At 48.7% G+C, this 25,947-nt stretch overlaps 1 protein-coding gene across 4 annotated transcripts in view; it reads left to right on the top strand.

Moving 5' to 3' along the window:
• LOC146058941 (transcription factor COE3-like) overlaps positions 1-25,574 on the top strand; it is a 169,324-nt gene extending 143,750 nt beyond the window's left edge. For 2 of the 4 annotated variants that reach the window (XM_083171191.1, XM_083171149.1), the window contains exons 12-17: positions 13,033-13,098; positions 13,278-13,455; positions 14,949-15,071; positions 22,823-23,008; positions 23,497-23,700; positions 23,958-25,574. In XM_083171191.1, the coding sequence (XP_083027317.1) occupies positions 13,033-13,098; positions 13,278-13,455; positions 14,949-15,071; positions 22,823-23,008; positions 23,497-23,700; positions 23,958-23,989 (789 nt within the window). In that variant the 3' untranslated portion in view covers positions 23,990-25,574. The remainder of the gene's footprint in view (positions 1-13,032; positions 13,099-13,277; positions 13,456-14,948; positions 15,072-22,822; positions 23,009-23,496; positions 23,701-23,957) is intronic. The other 2 variants (XM_083171306.1, XM_083171236.1) reach the window with 1 other exon arrangement.
• The last annotated feature ends 373 nt before the right edge of the window (positions 25,575-25,947 follow it).

Here is a 25,947-nt window from a genome sequence, read left to right as displayed (position 1 = left end):
CCCAGGTAGTGCAGCATTAACCCTCTCTGCCAGCGGCTCATATCCCAGGTAGTGCAGCATTAACCCTCTCTGCCAGCGGCTCATATCCCAGGTAGTGCAGCATTAACCCTCTCTGCCACCGGCTCATATCCCAGGTAGTGCAGCATTAACCCTCTCTGCTAGCGGCTCATATCCCTGGTAGTGCAGCATTAACCCTCTCTGCCAGCGGCTCATATCCCAGGTAGTGCAGCATTAACCCTCTCTGCCAATGGCTCATAACCGATGTGGTGCAGCATTAACCTTCTCTGCCACCGGCTCATATACCAGGTAGTGCAGCATTAACCCTCTCTGCCAGCGGCTCATATCCCAGGTAGTGCAGCATTAACCCTCTCTGCCAGCGGCTCATATCCCAGGTAGTGCAGCATTAACCCTCTCTGCCAGCGGCTCATATCCCAGGTAGTGCAGCATTAACCCTCTCTGCCAGCGGCTCATATCCCAGGTAGTGCAGCATTAACCCTCTCTGCCAGCGGCTCATATCCCAGGTAGTGCAGCATTAACCCTCTCTGCCGGCGGCTCATATCCCAGGTAGTGCAGCATTAACCCTCTCTGCTAGCGGTTCATATCCCAGGTAGTGCAGCATTAACCCTCTCTGCCACCGGCTCATATCCCAGGTAGTGCAGCATTAACCCTCTCTGCTAGCGGCTCATTTCCCAGGTAGTGCAGCATTAACCCTCTCTGCCACCGGCTCATATCCCAGGTAGTGCAGCATTAACCCTCTCTGCTACCGGCTCATATCCCAGGTAGTGCAGCATTAACCCTCTCTGCTAGCGGTTCATATCCCAGGTAGTGCAGCATTAACCCTCTCTGCCAGCGGCTCATATCCCAGGTAGTGCAGCATTAACCCTCTCTGCTAGCGGCTCATATCCCAGGTAGTGCAGCATTAACCCTCTCTGCCAGCGGCTCATATCCCAGGTAGTGCAGCATTAACCCTCTCTGCCACGGCTCATATCCCAGGTAGTGCAGCATTAACCCTCTCTGCTACCGGCTCATATCCCAGGTAGTGCAGCATTAACCCTCTCTGCTAGCGGTTCATATCCCAGGTAGTGCAGCATTAACCCTCTCTGCTAGCGGTTCATATCCCAGGTAGTGCAGCATTAACCCTCTCTGCCAGCGGCTCATATCCCAGGTAGTGCAGAATTAACCCTCTCTGCTAGCGGCTCATATCCCTGGTAGTGCAGCATTAACCCTCTCTGCCAGCGGCTCATATACCTGGTAGTGCAGCATTAATCCTCTCTGCTAGCGGCTCATATCCCTGGTAGTGCAGCATTAACCCTCTCTGCCAGCGGCTCATATCCCAGGTAGTGCAGCATTAACCCTCTCTGCTAGCGGCTCATATCCCTGGTAGTGCAGCATTAACCCTCTCTGCCAGCGGCTCATATCCCAGGTAGTGCAGCATTAACCCTCTCTGCCAGCGGTTCATATCCCAGGTAGTGCAGCATTAACCCTCTCTGCCACCGGCTCATATCCCAGGTAGTGCAGCATTAACCCTCTCTGCCACCGGCTCATATCCCAGGTAGTGCAGCATTAATCCTCTCTGCCAGCGGCTCATATCCCAGGTAGTGCAGCATTAACCCTCTCTGCTAGCGGTTCATATCCCAGGTAGTGCAGCATTAACCCTCTCTGCCAGCGGCTCATATCCCAGGTAGTGCAGCATTAACCCTCTCTGCCAGCGGTTCATATCCCAGGTAGTGCAGCATTAACCCTCTCTGCCACCGGCTCATATCCCAGGTAGTGCAGCATTAACCCTCTCTGCCACCGGCTCATATCCCAGGTAGTGCAGCATTAACCCTCTCTGCCACCGGCTCATATCCCAGGTAGTGCAGCATTAACCCTCTCTGCCAACGGCTCATAACCCAGGTAGTGCAGCATTAACCCTCTCTGCCAGCGGCTCATATCCCAGGTAGTGCAGCATTAACCCTCTCTGCTAGCGGCTCATATCCCAGGTAGTGCAGCATTAACCCTCTCTGCTAGCGGTTCATATCCCAGGTAGTGCAGCATTAACCCTCTCTGCCAGCGGCTCATATCCCAGGTAGTGCAGCATTAACCCTCTCTGTCAGCGGCTCATATCCCAGGTAGTGCAGCATTAACCCTCTCTGCCAGCGGCTCATATCCCAGGTAGTGCAGCATTAACCCTCTCTGCTAGCGGCTCATATCCCAGGTAGTGCAGCATTAACCCTCTCTGCCAGCGGCTCATATCCCAGGTAGTGCAGCATTAACCCTCTCTGCCAGCGGCTCATATCCCAGGTAGTGCAGCATTAACCCTCTCTGCCAGTGGCTCATATCCCAGGTAGTTCAGCATTAACCCTCTCTGCCAGCGGCTCATATCCCTGGTAGTGCAGCATTAACCCTCTCTGCCAGCGGCTGATATCCCAGGTAGTGCAGCATTAACCCACTCTGCCAGCGGCTCATATCCCAGGTAGTGCAGCATTAACCCTCTCTGCTACCGGCTCATATCCCAGGTAGTGCAGCATTAACCCTCTCTGCCAGCGGCTCATATCCCAGGTAGTGCAGCATTAACCCTTTCTGCCAGCGGCTCATATCCCAGGTAGTGCAGCATTAACCCTCTCTGCTAGCAGCTCATATCCCAGGTAGTGCAGCATTAACCCTCTCTGCCACCGGCTCATATCCCAGGTAGTGCAGCATTAACCCTCTCTGCTAGTCGCTCATATCCCAGGTAGTGCAGCATTAACCCTCTCTGCTACCGGCTCATATCCCTGGTAGTGCAGCATTAACCCTCTCTGCCAGCGGCTCATATACCTGGTAGTGCAGCATTAACCCTCTCTGCTAGCGGCTCATATCCCTGGTAGTGCAGCATTAACCCTCTCTGCTAGCGGCTCATATCCCTGGTAGTGCAGCATTAACCCTCTCTGCCAGCGGCTCATATCCCAGGTAGTGCAGCATTAACCCTCTCTGCCAGCGGTTCATATCCCAGGTAGTGCAGCATTAACCCTCTCTGCCACCGGCTCATATCCCAGGTAGTGCAGCATTAACCCTCTCTGCCACCGGCTCATATCCCAGGTAGTGCAGCATTAACCCTCTCTGCCACCGGCTCATATCCCAGGTAGTGCAGCATTAATCCTCTCTGCCAGCGGCTCATATCCCAGGTAGTGCAGCATTAACCCTCTCTGCCAGCGGTTCATATCCCAGGTAGTGCAGCATTAACCCTCTCTGCCAGCGGCTCATATCCCAGGTAGTGCAGCATTAACCCTCTCTGCTAGCGGCTCATATCCCTGGTAGTGCAGCATTAACCCTCTCTGCCAGCGGCTCATATCCCAGGTAGTGCAGCATTAACCCTCTCTGCCAGCGGTTCATATCCCAGGTAGTGCAGCATTAACCCTCTCTGCCACCGGCTCATATCCCAGGTAGTGCAGCATTAACCCTCTCTGCCACCGGCTCATATCCCAGGTAGTGCAGCATTAATCCTCTCTGCCAGCGGCTCATATCCCAGGTAGTGCAGCATTAACCCTCTCTGCCAGCGGTTCATATCCCAGGTAGTGCAGCATTAACCCTCTCTGCCAGCGGCTCATATCCCAGGTAGTGCAGCATTAACCCTCTCTGCCAGCGGTTCATATCCCAGGTAGTGCAGCATTAACCCTCTCTGCCACCGGCTCATATCCCAGGTAGTGCAGCATTAACCCTCTCTGCCACCGGCTCATATCCCAGGTAGTGCAGCATTAACCCTCTCTGCCTGTGGCTCATATCCCAGGTAGTGCAGCATTAACCCTCTCTGCCAGCGGCTCATATCCCAGGTAGTGCAGCATTAACCCTCTCTGCTAGCGGCTCATATCCCAGGTAGTGCAGCATTAACCCTCTCTGCTAGCGGTTCATATCCCAGCTAGTGCAGCATTAACCCTCTCTGCTAGCGGCTCATATCCCTGGTAGTGCAGCATTAACCCTCTCTGCCAGCGGCTCATATCCCAGGTAGTGCAGCATTAACCCTCTCTGCCAGCGGCTCATATCCCAGGTAGTGCAGCAATAACCCTTTCTGCTAGCGGCTCATATCCCAGGTAGTGCAGCATTAACCCTCTCTGCTAGCGGTTCATATCCCAGGTAGTGCAGCATTAACCCTCTCTGCTAGCGGTTCATATCCCAGGTAGTGCAGCATTAACCCTCTCTGCTAGCGGCTCATATCCCTGGTAGCTGCTCGGGCCCTGGGAGATGCACTATGTGGTGGCTTGTAGCGGGAGAGTAGGGGGCTGTCCCCAGCACTGCCCATGGAGGTGTACTGGGGGACAGGCTTGGGGGATGGTTTTATTCCTTCTGGATAACAGCGGCAAGTCCATATAAGAACAGTGGGGACTTAGGTGGTGATTCTGGTTCACTCGCTAAGCAGTGAAAAATCGCTTATTAGTAAGCGATCTTACATCGCCCGCCGCCACCTGTATGAATGCCGTCCCCCTGCCACCTGTATGAATGCCGGCCCCCCGCCACCTGTATGAATACCGGCCCCCCGCCACCTGTATGAATGCCGGCCCCCTGCCACCTGTATGAATGCCGGCCCCCTGCCACCTGTATGAATGCCGGCCCCCTGCCACCTGTATGAATGCCGGCCCCCTGCCACCTGTATGAATGCCTGCCCCCTGCCACCTGTATGAATGTCGGCCCCCTGCCACCTGTATGAATGCCGGCCCCCTGCCACCTGTATGAATGCCGACCCCCTGCCACCTGTATGAATGCCGGCCCGCCACCACCTGTATGAATGCCGGCCACCTGTATGAATGCCGGCCCGCCACCACCTGTATGAATGCCGGCCCCCCGCCACCTGAATGAATGCCTGCCCCCTGCCTCCTGTATGAATGCCTGCCCCCCGCCACCTGTAGGAATTCCAGCCCGCCGCCACCTGTATGAATGTCGGCCCCCCGCCACCTGTAGGAATGCCGGCCCCCTGCCACCTGTATGAATGTCGGCCCCCTGCCACCTGTATGAATGCCGGCCCCCCGCCACCTGTATGAATGCCGGCCCCCTGCCACCTGTTTGTGTATGGAGAAGTCCCCGGTATGGCAGTGGTTATGGTGTATGGAGAAGTCCCCGGTATGGCAGTGGTTATTGTGTGTGGAGAAGTCCCCGGTATGACGGTGGTTATTGTGTGTGGAGAAGTCCCCGGTATGACGGTGGTTATTGTGTGTGGAGAAGTCCCCGGTATGGCAGTGGTTATTGTGTACGGAGACGTCCCCGCTATGGCAGTGGTTATTGTGTACGGAGAAGTCCCCGGTATGGCAGTGGTTATTGTGTACGGAGAAGTCCCCGGTATGGCAGTGGTTATTGTGTACGGAGACGTCCCCGGTATGGCAGTGGTTATTGTGTACGGAGAAGTCCCCGGTATGGCAGTGGTTATTGTGTATGGAGAAGTCGCTGGTATGGCAGTGGTTATTGTGTACGAAGACGTCCCCGGTATGGCAGTGGTTATTGTGTAGGAAGACGTCCCCGGTATGGCAGTGGTTATTGTGTACGAAGACGTCCCCGGTATGGCAGTGGTTATTGTGTACGAAGACGTCCCCGGTATGGCAGTGGTTATTGTGTACGGAGAAGTCCCCGGTATGGCAGTGGTTATTGTGTACGGAGAAGTCCCCGGTATGGCAGTGGTTATTGTGTACGGAGACGTCCCCGGTATGGCAGTGGTTATTGTGTATGGAGAAGTCCCCGGTATGGCAGTGGTTATTGTGTATGGAGAAGTCCCCGGTATGGCAGTGGTTATTGTGTATGGAGAAGTCCCCGGTATGGCAGTGGGTATTGTGTACGAAGACGTCCCCGGTATGGCAGTGGTTATTGTGTATGGAGAAGTCCCCGGTATGGCAGTGGTTATTGTGTACGAAGACGTCCCCGGTATGGCTGTGGTTATTGTGTATGGAGAGGTCCCCGGTATGGCAGTGGTTATTGTGTATGGAGAAGTCCCCGGTATGGCAGTGGTTATTGTGTACGAAGACGTCCCCGGTATGGCAGTGTTTATTGTCTATGGAGAAGTCCCCCATATGGTGGTGGTTATTGTGTATGGAGAAGTCCCCGGTATGGCAGTGGTTATTGTGTATGGAGAAGTCCCTGGTATGACGATGATTATTGTGTATGGAGAAGTCCCCGGTATGACGGTGATTATTGTGTATGGAGAAGTCCCCGGTATGGCAGTGGTTATTGTGTATGAAGACGTCCCCGGTATGGCAGTGGTTATTGTGTATGAAGACGTCCCCGGTATGGCAGTGGTTATTGTGTATGAATACGTCCCCGGTATGGCAGTGGTTATTGTGTACGAAGACGTCCCCGGTATGGCAGTGGTTATTGTGTACGGAGAAGTCCCCGGTATGGCAGTGGTTATTGTGTACGGAGACGTCCCCGGTATGGCAGTGGTTATTGTGTATGGAGAAGTCCCCGTTATGGCAGTGGTTATTGTGTATGGAGAAGTCCCCGGTATGGCAGTGGTTATTGTGTATGAAGACGTCCCCGGTATGGCAGTGGTTATTGTGTATGGAGAAGTCTCCGGTATGGCAGTGGTTATTGTGTATGAAGACGTCCCTTGTATGGCAGTGGTTATTTTGTATGGAGAAGTCCCCGGTATGGTAGTGGTTATTGTGTATGGAGAAGTCGCTGGTATGGCAGTGGTTATTGTGTATGGAGAAGTCCCCGGTATGGCGGTGGTTATTGTGTATGGAGAAGTCCCCGGTATGGCAGTGGTTATTGTGTATGAAGACGTCCCCGGTATGGCAGTGGTTATGGTGTATGGAGAAGTCCCCGGTATGGTAGTGGTTATTGTGTATGGAGAAGTCGCTGGTATGGCAGTGGTTATTGTGTATGGAGAAGTCCCCGGTATGACAGTGGTTATTGTGTATGGAGAAGTCCCCGGTATGGCAGTGGTTATTTTGTATGGAGAAGTCCCCGGTATGGCAGTGGTTATTGTGTATGGAGGACTGCCGGCCTCATATCCCCGCAGCTGACATATTGATGTACACATTTATTTATATGATATAATGGTTCGTACATTTGTTCCTGAGATCGGGATTACAGCATCCTGATGGTTACGGAGCCAATGAGATCAGTCAATAAATTCATATTACAGATAATCCACTTGTTACATAATGGCCTCTGAAAGCGGGGCTCCTAAGTAGATTGGGCCCTAAGTGTCTACACCGTCCTGTAACGTGCCTTGCTCCCCAGGGCAGGCAGCAAGGTAATTAGCATGTGATGGAGGCTCCGGGCCTGGCCTTGGTGTGATGCGCGATGGATAGGGAGGTAATGGATGATAAATGCATTGGTAGATGGGAGATGTGGAGAAAACATTACTGAGGGCCGGGAAAGTGCTTACAGCGGGATAATACAATAAAGCAGCCAGATACAGATATATCTGCTGCCCATGTATCAATACGCCAGACAGCAACTCTCACAGATGTGTGTAACAAACGTTATCTGACAGCCGCCACACAATGAGTCCCTCACACAGTGCTTACAAGGAGTCTCTCACACAGTCCTCGCAATGAGTCTCTCACACATTCCGCACAATGAGTCTCTCACACAGTCCTCACAATGAGCCCCTCACACAGTCCTCACAATGAGTCTCTCACACAGTCCTCGCAATGAGTCTCTCACACAGTGCTCGCAATGAGTCACTCACGCAGTCCTCGCAATGAGTCCCTCACGCAGTCCTCGCAATGAGTCTCTCACACAGTCCTCACAATGGGCCTTATTTTGGTTCACTCTTTCTGACAAAATCCTTCTTAGATGGACAAAACCATGTGCACTGCAGGGGAGCATATGCCAAATGTGCAGAGAGAGTTAGATTTGGGTGGGGTTTTACTTCAAAGTGAGATCTATATTGAAGTGTAAAAATAAAGCAGCCAGTATTTTCCCTGCACAGAAACAAAATTACTCACCCAAATCTAATTCTCTCTGCACATGTTACATCTGCCCCCTGCAGTGCACATGGTTTTGTCCATCTAAGAAGTATTTTGTGAGAAAGAGTGAACCAAAATAAGGCCCAATGAGTCTCTCACACAGTCCTCACAATGAGTCTCTCACACAGTCCTCACAATGAGTCTCTCACACACAGTCCTCACAATGAGTCTCTCACACACAGTCCTCGCAATGAGTCTCTCACACAGTCCTCACAATGAGTCTCTCACACAGTGCTCGCAATAAGTCTCTCACAGTCCTCACAATGAGTCTCTCACAAACAGTCCTCGCAATGAGTCTCTCACACAGTCCTCGCAATGAGTCTCTCACACAGTCCTCGCAATGAGTCCCTCACACAGTCCTCACAATGAGTCTCTCACACAGTGCTTATGAGTCCCTCACACAGTCCTCACAATGAGTCTCTCACACAGTCCTCACAATGAGTCTCTCACACAGTGCTCGAAATGAGTCCCTCACACAATGCTCACAATGAGTCTCTCACACAGTCCTTCGCAATGAGTCTCTCACACAGTGCTTACAATGAGTCTCTCACACAGTCCTCACAATGAGTCTCTCACACAGTCCTCGCAATGAGTCTCTCACACAGTCCTCACAATGAGTCTCTCACACAGTGCTCGCAATGAGTCTCTCACACAGTCCTCGCAATGAGTCCCTCACACAGTCCTCGCAATGAGTCCCTCACACAGTCCTCACAATGAGTCTCTCACACACAGTCCTCGCAATGAGTCTCTCACACAGTCCTCGCAATGAGTCCCTCACACAGTCCTCGCAATGAGTCCCTCACACAGTCCTCGCAATGAGTCTCTCACACACAGTCCTCGCAATGAGTCTCTCACACACAGTCCTCGCAATGAGTCTCTCACATAGTCTGCACAATGAGTCTCACATAGTCCTCGCAATGAGTCTTTTAAACAGTGCTCGCAATGAGTCTCTCACACAGTCCTCACAACGAGTCCCTCACATAGTCCTCGCAATGAGTCTCTCACACAGTCCTTGCAATGAGTCTCTCACACAGTGCTCGCAATGAATCGCTCACACAGTCCTCACAACGAGTCCCTCACCTAGTCCTCACAATGAGTCTCTCACACAGTGCTTACAATGAGTCCCTCACACAGTCCTTGCAATGAGTCTCTCACACAGTGCTCGCAATGAATCGCTCACACAGTCCTCACAACGAGTCCCTCACATAGTCCTCACAATGAGTCTCTCACACAGTGCTCGCAATGAATCGCTCACACAGTCCTCACAACGAGTCCCTCACACAGTCCTCACAACGAGTCCCTCACATAGTCCTCGCAATGAGTCTCTCACACAGTCCTCGCAATGAGTCTCTCACACAGTCCTCCCAATGAGTCTCTCACACAGTCCTCGCAATGAGTCTCTCACACAGTGCTCGCAATGAATCACTCACACAGTCCTCACAACGAGTCCCTCACATAGTCCTCAAAATGAGTCTCTCACACAGTCCTCGCAATGAGTCTTTCACACAGTCCTCGCAATGAGTCTTTCACACAGTCCTCGCAATGAGTCTTTCACACAGTCCTCGCAATGAGTCTCTCACACAGTCCTCGCAATAAGTCTCTCACACAGTCCTCGCAATGAGTCTCTCACACAGTCCTCGCAATGAGTCTCTCACACAGTCCTCGCAATGAGTCTCTCACACAGTCCTCGCAATGAGTCTCTCACACAGTCCTCGCAATGAGTCTCTCACACAGTCCTCGCAATGAGTCTCTCACACAGTCCTCGCAATGAGTCTCTCACACAGTCCTCGCAATGAGTCTTTCACACAGTCCTCGCAATGAGTCTCTCACACAGTCCTCACAATAAGTCTCTCACACAGTCCTCGCAATGAGTCTCTCACACAGTCCTCGCAATGAGTCTCTCACACAGTCCTCACAATGAGTCACTAATAGTCCCGTCATGACCATAACATCACTACCATACTGCATGAACAATGTATACTAACCACACTGTTCTGTACAGATAATCCACTTGTTACATAATGGCCTCTGAAAGCGGGGCTCCTAAGTAGATTGGGCCCTAAGTGTCTACACCGTCCTGTAACGTGCCTTGCTCCCCAGGGCAGGCAGCAAGGTAATTAGCATGTGATGGAGGCTCCGGGCCTGGCCTTGGTGTGATGTGCGATGGATAGGGAGGTAATGGATGATAAATGCATTGGTAGATGGGAGATGTGGAGAAAACATTACTGAGGGCCGGGAAAGTGCTTACAGCGGGATAATACAATAAAGCAGCCAGATACAGATATATCTGCTGCCCATGTATCAATACGCCAGACAGCAACTCTCACAGATGTGTGTAACAAACGTTATCTGACAGCCGCCACACAATGAGTCCCTCACACAGTGCTTACAAGGAGTCTCTCACACAGTCCTCGCAATGAGTCTCTCACACATTCCGCACAATGAGTCTCTCACACAGTCCTCACAATGAGCCCCTCACACAGTCCTCACAATGAGTCTCTCACACAGTCCTCGCAATGAGTCTCTCACACAGTGCTCGCAATGAGTCACTCACGCAGTCCTCGCAATGAGTCCCTCACGCAGTCCTCGCAATGAGTCTCTCACACAGTCCTCACAATGGGCCTTATTTTGGTTCACTCTTTCTGACAAAATCCTTCTTAGATGGACAAAACCATGTGCACTGCAGGGGAGCATATGCCAAATGTGCAGAGAGAGTTAGATTTGGGTGGGGTTTTACTTCAAAGTGAGATCTATATTGAAGTGTAAAAATAAAGCAGCCAGTATTTTCCCTGCACAGAAACAAAATTACTCACCCAAATCTAATTCTCTCTGCACATGTTACATCTGCCCCCTGCAGTGCACATGGTTTTGTCCATCTAAGAAGTATTTTGTGAGAAAGAGTGAACCAAAATAAGGCCCAATGAGTCTCTCACACAGTCCTCACAATGAGTCTCTCACACAGTCCTCACAATGAGTCTCTCACACACAGTCCTCACAATGAGTCTCTCACACACAGTCCTCGCAATGAGTCTCTCACACAGTCCTCACAATGAGTCTCTCACACAGTGCTCGCAATAAGTCTCTCACAGTCCTCACAATGAGTCTCTCACAAACAGTCCTCGCAATGAGTCTCTCACACAGTCCTCGCAATGAGTCTCTCACACAGTCCTCGCAATGAGTCCCTCACACAGTCCTCACAATGAGTCTCTCACACAGTGCTTATGAGTCCCTCACACAGTCCTCACAATGAGTCTCTCACACAGTCCTCACAATGAGTCTCTCACACAGTGCTCGAAATGAGTCCCTCACACAATGCTCACAATGAGTCTCTCACACAGTCCTTCGCAATGAGTCTCTCACACAGTGCTTACAATGAGTCTCTCACACAGTCCTCACAATGAGTCTCTCACACAGTCCTCGCAATGAGTCTCTCACACAGTCCTCACAATGAGTCTCACACAGTGCTCGCAATGAGTCTCTCACACAGTCCTCGCAATGAGTCCCTCACACAGTCCTCGCAATGAGTCCCTCACACAGTCCTCACAATGAGTCTCTCACACACAGTCCTCGCAATGAGTCTCTCACACAGTCCTCGCAATGAGTCCCTCACACAGTCCTCGCAATGAGTCCCTCACACAGTCCTCGCAATGAGTCTCTCACACACAGTCCTCGCAATGAGTCTCTCACACACAGTCCTCGCAATGAGTCTCTCACATAGTCTGCACAATGAGTCTCACATAGTCCTCGCAATGAGTCTTTTAAACAGTGCTCGCAATGAGTCTCTCACACAGTCCTCACAACGAGTCCCTCACATAGTCCTCGCAATGAGTCTCTCACACAGTCCTTGCAATGAGTCTCTCACACAGTGCTCGCAATGAATCGCTCACACAGTCCTCACAACGAGTCCCTCACCTAGTCCTCACAATGAGTCTCTCACACAGTGCTTACAATGAGTCCCTCACACAGTCCTTGCAATGAGTCTCTCACACAGTGCTCGCAATGAATCGCTCACACAGTCCTCACAACGAGTCCCTCACATAGTCCTCACAATGAGTCTCTCACACAGTGCTCGCAATGAATCGCTCACACAGTCCTCACAACGAGTCCCTCACACAGTCCTCACAACGAGTCCCTCACATAGTCCTCGCAATGAGTCTCTCACACAGTCCTCGCAATGAGTCTCTCACACAGTCCTCCCAATGAGTCTCTCACACAGTCCTCGCAATGAGTCTCTCACACAGTGCTCGCAATGAATCACTCACACAGTCCTCACAACGAGTCCCTCACATAGTCCTCAAAATGAGTCTCTCACACAGTCCTCGCAATGAGTCTTTCACACAGTCCTCGCAATGAGTCTTTCACACAGTCCTCGCAATGAGTCTTTCACACAGTCCTCGCAATGAGTCTCTCACACAGTCCTCGCAATAAGTCTCTCACACAGTCCTCGCAATGAGTCTCTCACACAGTCCTCGCAATGAGTCTCTCACACAGTCCTCGCAATGAGTCTCTCACACAGTCCTCGCAATGAGTCTCTCACACAGTCCTCGCAATGAGTCTCTCACACAGTCCTCGCAATGAGTCTCTCACACAGTCCTCGCAATGAGTCTCTCACACAGTCCTCGCAATGAGTCTTTCACACAGTCCTCGCAATGAGTCTCTCACACAGTCCTCACAATAAGTCTCTCACACAGTCCTCGCAATGAGTCTCTCACACAGTCCTCGCAATGAGTCTCTCACACAGTCCTCACAATGAGTCACTAATAGTCCCGTCATGACCATAACATCACTACCATACTGCATGAACAATGTATACTAACCACACTGTTCTGTACAGTACAATTTTTAATTAATTCATCATTATAAATACGTTGTGGTATATTTTTTTTGAAATGAGTGAATAACTTCATATTATAGTCTATACACGGTACCATATGGCATGTTGGTGTGGTATATACCCACTGTCTTCATATACAGTAAATTCATATGCTTATTGCTTTATAGTAACATTAGTGGACGTCCGGACGGGGTACTGATAGAGCCTAATACTATAGGACGTTTGTGTTGTTTTATATGTCATGAAGGCCATGCTGCTAATCACCCGTCTTGTCTCCTCCAGGAGGTCCTGCTGAAGAGGGCTGCCGACCTGGTGGAAGCGTTGTATGGCATGCCGCACAATAACCAGGTAACGCAGTGCAGAGAGATGGTCTTACAGTAACGGGGAGGGATTTAGGTGACCCCTGTCAGGCCCATCCTTCAGCCATGGCACTGGGGACAGGACAAAGAATAACAGATAGGGGTCTGGTCTACAGAATATTATCGGAACTTATTGACTGTCCTCTAATGAATCTCTTCTTCCCACAGGATATTATATTGAAAAGAGCAGCAGATATCGCTGAGGCCCTGTACAGCGTCCCGCGCACCTCCAACCAGCTCTCCTCACTCGCGGCCAATCACCCTCATGCAGGAATGATGGGGGTCAACTCCTTCGGGAGCCAATTGGCCATCAATATCGCAGAGTCTTCCCAGACCTCCGACCAAGGTAACGGGGACCAGGCTGCAGCAATGGCACTTATCCTGGTGGTGCCCGGCCTAAGGGTGGCACCTACACAGCAGAAAAGGGCTAGCGCAAAGCTCTTACAGAGCAAGATGGCGGAATGGACTGGGATAAGCTGAGAAATGCAGAAGGAAGGACAAGGACTGGGGTGTTTCTTACATATGGTGGTGGTGGGGGGCTACCTCCAGTGATATGGGTCAGTAGGTACCGGTATGGTGGGGGCATACGGAATATACCTACAGAATGACTGAATCTGTCTCGTGATGCCTGGCTGTCCTCTCTGTACCCACAGTGTCCCCACCCTACATATGTATGATATATATAGGGGGGGGGGGGGGCTACCTCCAGTGATATGGGGTCAGTAGGTACCGGTATGGTGGGGGCATACGGAATATACCTACAGAATGACTGAATCTGTCTCGTGATGCCTGGCTGTCCTCTCTGTACCCACAGTGTCCCCACCCTACATATGTATGATATATATAGGGGGGGCTACCTCCAGTGATATGGGGTCACTAGGTACCGGTATGGTGGGGGCATACGGAATATACCTACAGAATGACTGAATCTGTCTCGTGATGCCTGGCTGTCCTCTCTGTACCCACAGCGTCCCCACCCTACATATGTATGATATATATAGGGGGGGGGGCTACCTCCAGTGATATGGGGTCAGTAGGTACCGGTATGGTGGGGGCATACGGAATATACCTACAGAATGACTGAATCTGTCTCGTGATGCCTGGCTGTCCTCTCTGTACCCACAGTGTCCCCACCCTACATATGTATGATATATATAGGGGGGGCTACCTCCAGTGATATGAGGTCAGTAGGTACCGGTATGGTGGGGGCATACGGAATATACCTACAGAATGACTGAATCTGTCTCGTGATGCCTGGCTGTCCTCTCTGTACCCACAGCGTCCCCACCCTACATATGTATGATATATATAGGGGGGGGGGGCTACCTCCAGTGATATGGGGTCAGTAGGTACCGGTATGGTGGGGGCATACGGAATATACCTACAGAATGACTGAATCTGTCTCGTGATGCCTGGCTGTCCTCTCTGTACCCACAGTGTCCCCACCCTACATATGTATGATATATATAGGGGGGGCTACCTCCAGTGATATGAGGTCAGTAGGTACCGGTATGGTGGGGGCATACGGAATATACCTACAGAATGACTGAATCTGTCTCGTGATGCCTGGCTGTCCTCTCTGTACCCACAGTGTCCCCACCCTACATATGTATGATATATATAGGGGGGGGGGCTACCTCCAGTGATATGGGGTCAGTAGGTACCGGTATGGTGGGGGCATACGGAATATACCTACAGAATGACTGAATCTGTCTCGTGATGCCTGGCTGTCCTCTCTGTACCCACAGTGTCCCCACCCTACATATGTACAGTATGATAGTTATAGAACATTATCAGGATTGATCCCAATATATATTTTTACTTTGCTGTACTTCACAGAAGGGTCACCATTAAGCACAAGCTCTACGCATGTTGGTGGAGCCTCATGGCTTGATGGCCGGAGGTCGGTATCACCGCACCCCACGGGGGAACACGTGAACCCCTATTTTACATTGCATTTGGGCAAGTACTTTATTTCAGCTTCTATTCCAGTGGGTTTATCTGGGTAGTATGTCATCCGTAGCCTGACCACCCTCTAGACCTAGACCTATCTGTTGCTTCTATTGACCAGCCGCTGGTGATAGCGCAGTGTTAGTGAGGCGTAGACACTACTTGGTGCCTCATGTCTCAGTGACATCATTAGTCTGTGGTGAAATGGAAAGCCCTGAAATGTTGGCCCCCATCATGTGTGTGTGACGGAGGCACTATTGTCCCTATGTGTACCAGTGTATGTAGCAGTGTATGTACCAGAGGATGTACCAGAGGATGCACCAGTGTATGTAGCAGTGTATGTAACAGTGTATGTACCAGTGTATGTACCAGTGGGTGTACCAGTGTATGTACCGGTGTATGTACCAGTGTATGTACCGGTGTATGTACCGGTGTATGTACCAGTGTATGTACCGGTGTATGTAACAGTGTATGTACCAGTGTGTGTACCGGTGTATGTACCGGTGTATGTACCAGTGTATGTACCAGTGTATGTACCAGTGTATGTACCAGAGGATGTACCAGTGTATGTACCAGTGTATGTACCAGTGTGTGTACCGGTGTATGTACCAGTGTATGTACCGGTGTGTGTACCGGTGTATATACCAGTGTATGTACCAGTGGGTGTACCAGTATATGTACCAGTGTATGTACCAGTATATGTACCAGTGTATGTACCATTGTATGTACCAGTGTATGTACCAGTATATGTACCAGTGTGTGTACCATTGTATGTACCAGTGTATGTACCAGTGTGTGTACCGGTGTGTGTACCAGTGTGTGTACCATTGTATGTACCAGTGTATGTACCAGTGTATGTACCAGTATATGTACCAGTGTGTGTACCATTGTATGTACCAGTGTGTGTACCGGTATATGTACCAGTGTATGTACCAGTGTATGTACCATTGTATGTACCAGTGTATGTACCAGTATATGTACCAGTGTGTGTACCATTGTATGTACCAGTGTATGTACCGGTGTGTGTACCGGTGTGTGTACCAGTGTGTGTACCATTGTATGTACCAGTGTATGTACCATTGTATGTACCAGTGTATGTACCAGTATATGTACCAGTGTGTGTACCATTGTATGTACCAGTGTGTGTACCGGTATATGTACCAGTGGGTGTAGCAGTGTATGTACCATTGTATGTACCAGTGTATGTACCAGTGTGTGTACCAGTGTATGTACCAGAGGATGTACCAGTGTATGTACCAGTGTGTGTACCGGTGTATATACCAGTGTATGTACCAGTGTATGTACCAGTGTGTGTACCGGTGTATATACCAGTGTATGTACCAGAGGATGCACCAGTGTATGTACCAGTGTGTGTACCGGTGTGTATATACCGGTGTATGTACCAGAGGATGCACCAGTGTATGTACCAGTGTATGTACCAGTGTATGTACCGGTGTGTGTACCAGTGTATGTACCAGTGTATATACCAGTGTATGTACCAGAGGATGTACCAGTGTATGTACCAGTGTATGTACCAGTGTGTGTACCGGTGTATATACCAGTGTATGTACCAGAGGATGTACCAGTGTATGTACCAGTGTATGTACCAGTGTATGTACCAGTGTATGTACCAGTGTGTGTACCGGTGTATATACCAGTGTATGTACCAGTGTGTGTACCAGTGTGTGTACCGGTGTATATACCAATGTATGTACCAGAGGATGCACCAGTGTATGTACCAGTGTATGTACCAGTGGGTGTACCAGTGTATGTACCGGTGTATGTACCAGTGTATGTACCAGAGGATGTACCAGTGTATCGCTGATGTCGTACACCTCTCTGACGCCCACAACACCTTGTTATTGGCCTGGTTCTGTATCCGACGCATCCACAGCTAACCACCAACCTCTCAATACACTCTCATTACAAGCCCACCAGCTACCCATTACACTCCTATGACACACCCACCAACCTCCCAACACACTCCCATGACACACACCCACCAACCTCCCACCACACTCCCATGACACACACACATCAACCTCCCACCACGCTTCCATGACACCCCCCCAACTTTCCACCAAACTCCCATGACACACCCACCACACTCCCATAACACACCCACCACACTCCCATAACACATCCACCACACCCCTAATATACTGCCATGACTCACCACCCAACCTTCCACCACACTCCCATGACGTCTCATCATTGTGCACAAACATGAAAGCGAGGAAACATGGCCACCACTCCCATGACACACCCACCAACCTCCCACCACACTCCCATGACACACCCACCAACCTCCCACCTCACTTCCAATACATGCCCATCTAACTCATAATACACTCCCATGACATGCCCACCACACTCCCATGACACACCCACCAACCTACCACCACACGCTCATGACACACCCACCAACCTCTTACCACATTCCCATGACTCACCCACCAACCTCCCAATACACGCCCATGACATACCCACCACACTCCCTTGACACACATGCACCAACCTCCCACCACACTCCCATGACACACGCACCAACCTCCCACCACACTCCCATGACACACGCACCAACCTCCCACCACACTCCCATGACACACCCACCACACTCCCATGACACACCCACCAACCTCTTACCACAGTCCCATGACACATCCACCACACCCCTAATATACTGCCATGACTCACCACCCAACCTTACACCACACTCCCATGACGTCTCATCATTGTACACAAACATGAAAGCGAGGAATCATGGCCACCACTCCCATGACACACCCACCAACCTCCCACCACACTCCCATGACACACCCACCAACCTCTTACCACATTCCCATGACTCACCCACCAACCTCTTACCACACTCCCATGACACACCCACCACACTCCCATGACACACCCACCAACCTCCCAATTCTCTCCCAGTACACACCCACCAACCTCCCAATACACACCCATGACATACCCACCACACTCCCATGACACATGCACCAACCTCCCACCACACTCCCATGACACACCCACCAACCTCTTACCACACTCCCATTACACACCCACCACACTCCCATGACACACCCACCAACCTCCCACCTCACTTCCAATACATGCCCATCTAACTCATATTACACTCCCATGACTTGCCCACCACACTCCCACGACACTCACTCCCATGGCTGGCCCACCAACCTCACAATTTACTCCCGTGACTCACCCACCAAACTCCCAATACACTCCCATTACAAGCCCACCAACTTCCCAATACACTCCTATGACACACCCACCAACATCCCACCACACTCCCATGACACACACACCAACCTCCCACCACACTCCCATGACACCCCCCCCAACTTTCCACCAAACTCCCATGACACACCCACCACACTCCCATAACACATCCACCACACCCCTAATATACTGCCATGACTCACCACCCAACCTTCCACCACACTCCCATGACGTCTCATCATTGTGCACAAACATAAAAGCGAGGAAACATGGCCACCACTCCCATGACACACCCACCAACCTCCCACCACACTCCCATGACACACCCACCAACCTACCACCACACTCCCATGACACACACACCAACCTCCCACCACACTTCCATGACACACACACCAACCTCCCACCACACTCCCATGACACACCCCCCAACTTTCCACCAAACTCCCATGACACACCCACCACACTCCCATAACACATCCACCACACCCCTAATATACTGCCATGACTCAACACCCAACCTTACACCACACTCCCATGACTGGCCCACCAACCTCCCAATTTACTCCCATGACTGGCCCACCAACCTCCCAATACACTCTCATGACACACCTACTACACTCCCAATACACACCAGACCACACCTACCTCACTCCCATGACCCGCCCACCAACCTCCCAATACACTTTCATGACACACCTACTACACTCCCAATACAGTAGAGACTAGATCCCCTTCAGTTTTGATTACAGGATGTGATGTTCAACATTTTTTATTTTATCTGTAAATCACGTAGGTGTCGGTTATTTTGTAAAATTTTAGCTGCATTGTACCCTCGTGGGCTCGCTACGCTTCGCTCGCCACAGATTTATATTCCCCCTCCATGTATATGTGGACCCAGGGAATGATGGGAAAATTGTCAAAACTGAAGGGGATCTAGATACTACCCTCCCAATACATGCCAGACCATACCCACCTCACTCCCAATACACTCCCATGACTCGCCCACCAACTTCCAAATACATTCCCATAATTCACACCACACTTCCGATACACTTCCATGACATGCCCACTGCCCCATATTATTGCATGCTATGTGTAAAGGTGCCCATACACGATCCCGTTCTGGGCTAAAATAGCATTGCATGGCATTGCATACCTTGTGCATGCTTTGTGCATGCAATGCGATGCGATGAAAAGCAAGTACAAAAAGTATGTGCAGCACATACTTTTTGTACTGTGCGATGAGATGCAGCGGGAGCGCGCACCTCAAAGCACAGATCGCTCTGCCGGGATCGGTGCGTGTATGGGCACCTTTAGTATGTTATGTGATTGCATGCTGTGTGTTATTATGTATGTGATTATATGTTAAATATGTGTTAGTAGGTTATGTGATTGTGTGCTACAGTATGTGATCGTATATGATTGTGTGCTATGTGTTAGTATGTATGTGATTATATGTTATGTGTTAGTATGTTATGTGATTGCATGCTACAGATGTGTCCACGTACATCTTTGTTTTATTGCACCATGTATGGCACAATATGGCACACCTTGGACTCTGCAAAAGTCACCCTTTCTGATTTTTCTAAAAATTTGCTTCTTTAATCTATTACTTTATACAAGTTCTACTGCTTCAGAAATTTTTTAGACTCTATCTACATACCTCCCAACTGTCACGATTACAGCGGGACAGTCCCGATTTCGGGTCCTGTCCCGCTGTCCCACCCGCTGCAGGCATTGTCCCGCTGCGGGGGGTGGCAGTTGGGAGACCCCCCAATCTATTAGAAGCGCGAGTGTCCCTATTTCATTCAATCAGAAGTTGGGAGGTATGTATCTACTTGCTACATTTGGAAAAACAGCTAAGCCGTGTAATACATGTTGTGATATATTGAGAAAAAAAAAGCCAAGATGTATGTGGACACATCTGTATGTTTCAGTATGTTATGTGATTGTGTGCTGTGTTTGTATGTGATTATGTTAAATGTTAGTATGTATGTGATCATATGTTATGTGTTAGTATGTATGTGATCATGTTATGTGTTAGTATGTTATATGATTGCATGCAAGTGTTAGTACAGTACAGTTAGTACGTGATTATATGTTATGTGTTAAGTATGTTATATTATTGCATGCTGTGTGTTAGTATGTTATGTGATTGCGTGATATGTGTTAGTATGTTATGTGATTGCCTGCTATGTGTTAGTAGGTACGTGATTATATGTTATGTGTTAGTATGTTATGTGATTGTCTTAGTGTGTATGTGATCATATATTATGTGATTGTGTGCTATGTGTTAGTCTGTACGTGATTATATGTTATGTGTTAGTATGTATGTGATCATGTTATGTGTTAGTATGTTAAGTGATTGTGTGCTATGTGTTAGTATGTATGTGATCATATGTTATGTGTTAGTATGTTATATGATTGCATGCAAGTGTTAGTACAGTACAGTTAGTACGTGATTATATGTTATGTGTTAGTATGTTATATTATTGCATGCTGTGTGTTAGTATGTTATGTGATTGCGTTCTATGTGTAAGTATGTTATGTGATTGCCTGCTATGTGTTAGTAGGTACGTGATTATATGTTATGTGTTAGTATGTTATGTGATTGTCTTAGTGTGTATGTGATCATATATTATGTGATTGTGTGCTATGTGTTAGTCTGTACGTGATTATATGTTATGTGTTAGTATGTTATGTGATTGCGTGCTATGTGTTAGTATGTTATGTGATTGCTTGCTATGTGTTAGTATGTATGTGATTATATGTTATGTGTTAGTATGTTATGTGATTGCCTGCTATGTGTTAGTATGTTATGTGATTGCATGCTATATGTTAGTATGTACGTGATTATATGTTATGTGTTAGTATGTTATGTGATTGTGTGCTATGTGTTAGTATGTTATGTGATTGCGTGCTGTGTTAGTATGTACGTGATTATATGTTATGTGTTAGTATGTTATGTGATTGGGTGCTATGTGTTAGTATGTACGTGATTATATGTTATGTGTTCGTATGTTATGTGATTGCGTGCTATGTGTTAGTATGTTCGTGATTATATGTTATGTGTTAGTATGTTATGTGATTGTGTGCTATGTGTTAGTATGTTATGTGATTGCGTGCTATGTGTTAGTATGTTATGTGGTTGCGTGCTATGTGTTAGTATGTACGTGATTATATGGTATGTGTTAGTATGTTATGTGATTGCGTGCTATGTGTTAGTATGTACGTGATTATATGGTATGTGTTAGTATGTTATGTGATTGCGTGCTATGTGTTAGTATGTACGTGATTATATGGTATGTGTTTGTATGTTATGTGATTGTGTGCTATGTATTAGTATGTTATGTGATTGCGTGCTATGTGTTGGTATGTACATGATTATATGGTATGTGTTAGTATGTTATGTGATTGCGTGCTATGTGTTGGTATGTACGTGATTATATGGTATGTGTTAGTATGTTATGTGATTGCGTGCTATGTGTTAGTATGGTATGTGTTAGTATGTTATGTGATTGCGTGCTATGTGTTAGTATGTTATTTGATTGCGTGCTATGTGTTAGTATGTACGTGATTATATGGTATGTGTTAGTATGTTATGTGATTGCGTGCTATGTGTTAGTATGTTATGTGATTGCATGCTATGTGTTGGTATGTACGTGATTATATGGTATGTGTTAGTATGTTATGTGATTGCGTGCTATGTGTTGGTATGGTATGTGTTAGTATGTTATGTGATTGCGTGCTATGTGTTAGTATGGTTTGTGTTAGTATGTTATGTGATTGCGTGCTATGTGTTGGTATGAACGTGATTATATGGTATGTGTTAGTATGTTATGTGATTGCGTGCTATGTGTTGGTATGGTATGTGTTAGTATGTTATGTGTTAGTATGGTTTGTGTTAGTATGTTATGTGATTGCGTGCTATGTGTTAGTATGTTATGTGATTGGGTGCTATGTGTTAGTATGTACGTGATTATATGGTATGTGTTAGTATGTTATGTGATTGCCTGCTATGTGTTAGTATGTTATGTGATTGCGTGCTATGTGTTGGTATGGTATGTGTTAGTATGTTATGTGTTAGTATGGTTTGTGTTAGTATGTTATGTGATTGCGTGCTATGTGTTAGTATGTACGTGATTATATGGTATGTGTTAGTATGTTATGTGATTGCGTGCTATGTGTTAGTATGTACGTGATTATATGGTATGTGTTAGTATGTTATGTGATTGCGTGCTATGTGTTGGTATGGGTGTGGCTTAGATGTGGGCGCAGTAGCAGCCATGCCAGCATCTTGTTACACAGCTAATGTATGCCAATACAGCAGCCGGTGGTTTCGCACAGCAACGCCTACCACTGTGCCACTAGTCTGCCCCTTGCATAAAAGCTAATAAGTTATGGCGGTGGACATCAGTGCAGCTCACTAAGTGCGGTCACGATGATATTATGTATTACGTTGTCATGTTACATGCTAGTACTCCTATGTTCCGTGTTATATGTATACATCTCCTCTGTCTCAGGCTACTCCAGGAACACAAGCAGCGCCTCCCCGCGAGGATATGTCCCCAGCTCCACACCTCAGCAGTCCCATTATAACACCATCACTTCCAGCATGAACGGCTACGCAGGCACAGGGATGACCAGCCTGGGAGTACCGGCATCTCCCAGCTTCCTCAATGGTTCCACCGCCAACTCTCCCTATGCAAGTAAGTGTAGGACCCCCCCCCCCCCCCCCTGTCCAGCCCTGCCTGCTGCGGTTAGGAGACAGGACGACCTGCCCTGTACATCTGTTCTCCGCTATCATACATTGGTCAGCAGTAGATGGTCCCACCAACCACAGCCGGGTGACCTCATCTGGTGGGTCCAGGCACTAAGGACATGGAACCCCCCAAATTAGCCAAGTGGTGTTGGTACCATAGAGGGTGCATCTGCTCTTTGTTTCTTATTCCAGAAGGTCTCGTTTCCATAAGCGCAATGTGATGGGGCCATGTCTACTCGCTGTACATTACACAACCAGCCCCAGGTCTGAAATGAGTCAGTGTGGCAGCACATAACCATATGATTCCCTAGAGTACCGCAGCCGGTATAAAGGTCCTGTAGATATGACAGTGGTGCTATACTATGGGCCACACACGCGTGATCAGGACATACATTGTTACTCACTTTTTGTTCTCTGTCTCCCTCTGTCCGCCAGTTATGCCTGCCAGTCCCCCCCTTGGAGCATCCTCCATCACTCTCTCATCCGGCGGAAACTCTGCCACCCCCGCCGGAGTCTTCTCCTTCTCGCCAGTTAATATGATCTCCGCTGTCAAGCAGAAAAGCGCCTTTGCTCCAGTAGTGCGGCCCCAGAATTCTCCTCCACCAACCTGCACCAGTTCTGGTGCAAACAGTCTTCAAGGTAAGTGACCCAGGGATCCCCTTTATTATCCGGCAATGTGTCTACTATTCTACTTACCTGGAGCTACAGTATGTATTTCCCTCTACATTTTGCATCCTGCCTACACTTCACAGAGCGACACTAGCCTTGTGCGATTAATGCTAGATTAGGGGTGCCCCCTGAGGTGCACCCGTGGTATCACACCACTGTCATGGGCAGCAACCTAGCGATTGCCATCATTGCTAGTGCTCATCTGTATCTCTCTATCTTCTCTACAGCCATGACTGGCCTCATAGTGCCACCTATGTAGGTGGAGAAGCCAACTAGGAGTCACCTAGACTGGTCGTCTGCCCTGGTGAACATGGAACTTTGAGGCTAGTTGGAATTGGACCTTCTCACTGGGACAACAGAACATGAGAATCCATGACGTCAGACTGATTGCTTGACGGGATCCATCTGACATGGGACATACCACTTGCCTGAAGAACAAGCATTACACAGAAAAGGGCACCAGGAGCCTCTTCATTCCACCCTTTGATAAAGGACACCAGTTACTGTAGAGCAAATGTGATGGACCATCGTGGTAGTGGGACCATCCCTTATTGGTTTCTATCACTTATACCCTAAAATGTCCATCCCTCGCCATTTGCTGAAAGTGGACAAAGCAGAAGACTGACCTGTGTCAGGAGAAGTTGTCCAGATCTATCCTGTCATGTACTTGAAGCCATGGTCTAGTCTTAGACATGTTCTCCATACCACAATGACCGGGGACGTGTAAGGTGAAGGGTGAACACTGATTGTTTTGTACTGCACTTTCTATGAGTTTTTGGAAGCTAAGATTAGAATACATTAAGATTGTTTTAGTTTTGGTCAAGAATGAAGTGATATGACCACGTTCTTCTGTCGGTGATGCTCTCATGATTCCAATGCAGGGGCAGGAGATGAGTAACTAGACGCTACCCAAGGGGAGTTAGAGTAGCCGGTTCATTAGGTTTTTATACTGAGGTGTTTTGAATAATGAAGAATGTACCTTATGGACAAATTAGCCTATACCCCATATCATACTATGTATAGAAGGGTCTTCTCCCCTTACACCTTCATTAACCGGGACATGGTGGCCACAGCCACGTGGTGAAGGACTAGGATAGCGGCACATAGTTGGGACCTTAGGACCGGGGAAATGATTTGTACACGTTGGTGTCATTATTTATGTCATATATTATTTATTCTTTGTGTATCTGTCACCAACCCCGTGTATGGTTGTGCATCACCATCCTCACCAACCGCTGCCGCTTTCGACTGAAGAGCTGACATTCTCTTGTACTAGACATAAGGGGAAACAATTCATTCTTTTAAACAAAGATCGATTTAGGATCACTAGGAAAAAAGATGCATTGTCCATTCCTGGCCTGCTGTACCACACACGTGACGTACCCACTACTGTTCTATGGGGAAAGTCCTGTGCAATCATTGGCTAGCTGGCTTCCGGATGCCCCCCATGACCTCATTTAATTATCCCTGGCAATGGCCTCTTCTGGTAGTTGGGTTTGGGGTTCATTCCTTCGCTAGCTACTCTTAATATTCTGAAGAAAGTGGGTTTGGTCCACCTCATATGCGTAGATGGACAGTCAATGGGAAATTCGGGAACCAGTGAAATGCTCCATAAGATCTCCCCTGTACGCCAGGTGTCCTAAAATATACTGACTTCAGTGGATCAGTCCAGCTCACAAATAACAGCAAAGTTACATATATAATAAATTCTGTGTTTTTCCCCCACATTTTACTGTTTTGATCACAATAAACTAAAGCCGGACTGAAATGTGTCGTTGTACAATGAAATAATATTGGTAACTAAAAAAAATGGAACAAATAAACTTTTTCATGATAGTCATAAAGCGGCTTTCTTGGTGTTTTATCATTTTTATTAAACATGAACGAGCTGTATGGAAGTAACTGCACTAATATTTACTAAGGTGCAGGATGCAGGGGAGGAAATAGCAGTGCGGACCAGAGGGGCTATGCTCATCGCCAGAGATAGCAGTGCGGACCAGAGGGGCTGTGCTCATCGCCAGAGATAGCAGTGCGGACCAGAGGGGCTGTGCTCATCGCCAAAGATAGCAGTGCGGACCAGAGGGGCTGCGCTCCTCACCAGAGATAGCAGTGCGGACCAGAGGGGCTGTGCTCATCGCCAAAGATAGCAGTGCGGACCAGAGGGGCTGCGCTCCTCACCAGAGATAGCAGTGCGGACCAAAGGGGCTGCGCTCCTCG

Source organism: Crinia signifera, chromosome 1, assembly GCF_055691185.1.
Source record: "Crinia signifera chromosome 1, ASM5569118v1, whole genome shotgun sequence".
Lineage (NCBI taxonomy): Eukaryota > Metazoa > Chordata > Amphibia > Anura > Myobatrachidae > Crinia > Crinia signifera.
Note: the sequence above shows the minus strand (reverse complement) of the source record. Positions and strands in the feature narration are given on the sequence as shown.